General features: G+C 26.0%; 1 protein-coding gene across 1 annotated transcript; it reads left to right on the top strand.

The window, feature by feature from the left end:
* The first annotated feature begins 1560 nt into the window (after positions 1-1560).
* Positions 1561-3369, top strand: LOC112708030 (myb-related protein 308). Its single transcript, XM_025760125.3, has 3 exons — positions 1561-2019; positions 2102-2231; positions 2547-3369. Exons 1-3 carry the CDS (start codon positions 1887-1889, stop codon positions 3214-3216), a joined length of 933 nt encoding a protein of 310 aa, XP_025615910.1. The 5' UTR covers positions 1561-1886; the 3' UTR covers positions 3217-3369.
* Positions 3370-4538: the final 1169 nt, after the last annotated feature.

The following is a 4538-nucleotide window of genomic DNA, read 5'->3' as shown; positions in this document are numbered from 1 at the left end:
AACATTTACCCAGATTTATATCTTATACAACCACATAGTATAACATAATTAAATTTTGAAATAGTAAATTTATCAATTAATCGTTTTTATTTATATGAAAATACATACTTAAATATTAATGTAACAATATATAACATAATTAACTTCATTTATTAATTAATATAATAAAAGAACTAAACAACATTTTATTTGTATACACATCATATATATAATTAGCAAATGAATTAACGAATTATTAAATTTTATAATTATTATTCGATATTTAAGATATAATCACTAATTTAATTTAGTTAGTTTTCAAAAGATCATCACTTAGACCATTATTTAATCCTCGAAAGATATTAATTATTCTTTATATAATTATATTCATCATTCATGAAATAACTTCCCTTTTAATGAAGTTTTATTAGCAAATACATATATTAAGAAGTTACTAAACCGGAACAAGTATTAATTAATATTAAAAAAATAATTATTTATAAACTTAAAAGTATAAAATTGATATAAAAAAAAGGAAGCTAATACTCTGTTCTTCTTGTTTCAACAACAATTATTATAATAATGAATACCTCCAATACCAAAACCCTTTTAAACATATAGCTAGTATATAGTTATTATTAGCCCATATAGATTGAATTATTAGAAGATAAATTCTCAGAGAGCCAGCAGTTTTTAATATTTTTTTATTATTATTTAACAGTATATATAAATATTAAATTATTTTAATAAATAAATTTTATTAATTTATGTGTATAAAATTTTAAAAATATGATTTATATACAAATTTTAATAAATAGAAGTACAAATTATATATTTTATATATATACAAAATTCTTATAAATATGAATGTAAATTATTACTATCGAGTACAAACAAAAAATAATAATATTTACTGTATTTTTCTTATTAAAAGGGGAGGTATGAATAGAGATTAGGAATAGTAAAATTCTTCGGAATGTGAAAATTTTTGTGAAAATTATTCCAAATAAAAATTCAAAGACAGAAAATTTTTTCGTGAAGGTGGGATGAGAGCCAAATCTCTCTTGAAGCAGATGTGAAAATCTGAGTGGAAATCTTCGTCTCATTTCTGCTAATTCTCGAATTATTAAATTTATTTAAATATTCTTAATAATTTATTTTTAATATAAATTTTTAGCCATTTTCACATACTATACTATATATATTGAAAAATTTGACCCTAATTTTAAAAGTGTCTTCCATTCTCTTCATATAACACTAACATTGCGCCATTCTAGTCATTCTAAAAAGTCAGAACTCGCAAATTTCAATCTCCCACAAAGTCACAATCATACTCCTCGCTATTTCTGCTCAGTACTCATCGTGTCGTTATTCATTGTTGTCTCATTATCTCTGATCGTAACGTTCTTTTTTTTATTGCTGCATGACTATGTTTTTGTCTGTTATAATAATATTTTTATTTATTTTTAAATTTCTTTCAATTTTTTCATTATATCAATATAAAAAAATAGAAAATAGATACTCGCAAAAAAATAGAGATTTGTGAGAAATAAAAATGACAGAAATGAAGACAAAAACAGAAAACAAATTTAAAAACAAAAACAGGATGGCATCCTTAATAGAGATAAGGAAAAGGAGAATTAATAAGGGGAGAGGGGTAGAGGTGATAAATAAAAGAATATAGGATGGAAATGCAAAAAGGAAGAAAGCACATGAAAAGTAGAGCTACCTACCAAATCCAGCACTAACTTAAATTGTAACCACTCGTCTTTCTCTACCAACTCGGTCAAATAATTATACACCTCCTCCCATTTTATATATTCATTCCCCTTTCTCTCTATTACCCTTCTTCATTTCCATCATGCTATAATTCCATTTTCCATTCTTTCTCTTCATCAATCATCATCATGGGTAGATCTCCTTGTTGTGAGAAAGAACACACAAACAAAGGAGCTTGGACCAAAGAGGAAGATGAACGCCTCATCAACTACATCAAGATTCATGGTGAAGGTTGTTGGAGATCTCTTCCCAAAGCTGCTGGTAATTATTAATTATTATATAATTCATTTAATTAAATATAAATAATTATATTTCTAACTCTGTACTTCTTACGTGTCTTCAGGTTTATTGAGATGTGGAAAGAGTTGCAGATTGAGATGGATAAATTACCTGAGGCCTGATCTAAAGAGAGGAAACTTCACTGAAGAAGAAGATGAACTCATCATCAACCTTCATAGCTTACTTGGAAACAAGTATGAACAAACACACACTACTATTTCATTGCATTTCATTTCTTTACAATTATCTCAAATATATTCAATATAATTAGCTACCATCATATTAATTACTCTCATGTTTTATATAAGTGTCACATCATAGAACCAAAAAAATATTAGTATCCTAATAATTTTAGTCGTTAATTTTAATAACTTCAATCATGTGAAATTAAAGATTAACAGTTAAAATTATTGAAATATCAGTAATTTTTAGTATATTTAAATTTTTTCCATAATATATATATACATATACTTATTTTATATATATATATATTTTTTTTTGAAATTCAGGTGGTCTTTAATAGCTGCAAGGTTACCCGGAAGAACAGATAACGAAATAAAAAATTATTGGAACACTCACATCAAAAGAAAACTCTACAGCCGGGGAATTGATCCTCAAACTCACCGGCCGCTTAATGCGACCGGAATCACAGCCACAGCCACAGTCGCAACCGCAAACAATAAGAAAAGCAAGGAAAAAAACGATAGCATTATTTTAAGCACCAACATTATTAATGACAACAACAATAACAAGTTTCAATTGGTGAGTGAATTGGTTTGTGAAGATTCATCAAATAGTAGCAGTGGTGTTACCATTGAAGAACAAACATACCCTCTTCATAATCATCATCATCGCCAACTCAACTTGGATCTTTCCATTGGTCTTCCCTCTCAACAAAATAACCAAGCTTCTTCAAATTCCATGAACCAAGAAAACAACAAGAAGTTGAAGCAAGAACAAGAAGAAGCACATGGTGTTTTCTATCATCATCCATGGTATGGCAATAGTGATAATACTAATAATAATAGTAAGAGTGTGTGCTTGTGTTATGGTCTAGGGTTTCAAAGTAACAATAACAAAGTGTGTAGCTGCAAAGGTGCCATTGTTGGTGGTACGGCGGTTACTACAACCGCCGCAGATAATAGCTTGTATAGATTTTATAGACCTATGAATATATAGTTTTATTTATTTATTTATTTATTTATTTATTATTAGAGCTAATATTATTTGATTCGGAGCTTTTAACTTTTAAGTGTAATATGTTTGTGACTGTTGTGAACTTCTTAATTAGTTGATTAACATGGAAATATATATATAGTGGTTGAAAGAAAACGGGCAAACTTTTGATAAATTTCAATATATATGAATGTATAAAAATATTATTTTTTTTACGTTAAAATCAGTAATTATGTATTTATATATAAATATATATATTATTTAATTTATTTTTAATGTGTATTTTATATTTTTATGGGGGTAGGAATGTGAGTTGTTAGGCATTAACTATGTTTGGTAAATTACAGTAAGTTTAAGAAGATATGTATATGCTCAATTATTAACACAGAGCAGTTACTGGTCCTGAATATAGCGAACCCTTATGATAATAAATAATATGATAAATTATCTAATATATTAACATATATTATTGATGTTAGAGAGTTTAGGTAGGAGACACATATACAGATTTTGAATGCACAAACCTACCACTTACAGTGTCACAAGAAGAACAAGACAATATGGGAACACTGGACTACATGACAAATAAACTTTCTTTATAAGGTTAGAATAAAATATTCAAAATATTTTTGAATTATTAAAACTGTTGATAAAAATGTTTTTTAAATTTAATAAGGATAAAAATATTCTTAAAATATTTTAAAACATGATAGAAAAATGCAAATTTTTTAGTAAGTGACTAATGACTTTTTTATTTAGCAAATTATTTGTGTATTTTATCTTAATTTTTGTAAGAATATTGAGATAATTATTTAAATTAAAGTACATGAACAAATTATATCAAAATCCAATTATTATGTTTTCATCATCTTTTAGAAATATTTTTTGCCATTGACAAAAAGAAAATTTACTTGGTATAACACCAAATTTAAAGATACAAAATAATTTTTTCACTACAAGAGAAACGGAATTTAGCGACAATTTTTATAAGAATTAGTGGCGCAAAACGAGTTATCAGCGCTTCGAGATACATTACCGTTGGAGCGTGAAGATTTAATTTTGTGGCAGTTTTATTGAACTACCGGCACAATAGTAACGAAATCTCTTAAATAGTATTGGTTGATTTAGCAACAGTTTAGAACCGCCGTTATTTAGTCTTGATAATATATTTAAAAATTTTGTATTTTTATCAGAAATTTAATAATTTAAAAGCTTTTTTTATTAGGTTTACCCTTAATTAAAGTTATTATTAATTATTGATCTGTATACAATATGCTAATTTTATAATTTAAAACTCTTTTACAATTTAATTTAAAAATAACTAT

Source organism: Arachis hypogaea, chromosome 8, assembly GCF_003086295.3.
Source record: "Arachis hypogaea cultivar Tifrunner chromosome 8, arahy.Tifrunner.gnm2.J5K5, whole genome shotgun sequence".
NCBI lineage: Eukaryota > Viridiplantae > Streptophyta > Magnoliopsida > Fabales > Fabaceae > Arachis > Arachis hypogaea.
This window is presented reverse-complemented; position numbering and strand designations above follow the sequence as displayed.

Bases quoted from the DNA above. Each gene is read 5' to 3' on its own strand.
- LOC112708030 (XM_025760125.3), top strand. From the start codon at position 1,887: ATGGGTAGATCTCCTTGTTGTGAGAAAGAACACACAAACAAAGGAGCT. The intron at 2,020-2,101 runs GTAATTATTAAT...ACGTGTCTTCAG, and splicing joins ATCTCTTCCCAAAGCTGCTG to GTTTATTGAGATGTGGAAAG. The intron at 2,232-2,546 runs GTATGAACAAAC...TTTGAAATTCAG, and splicing joins CATAGCTTACTTGGAAACAA to GTGGTCTTTAATAGCTGCAA.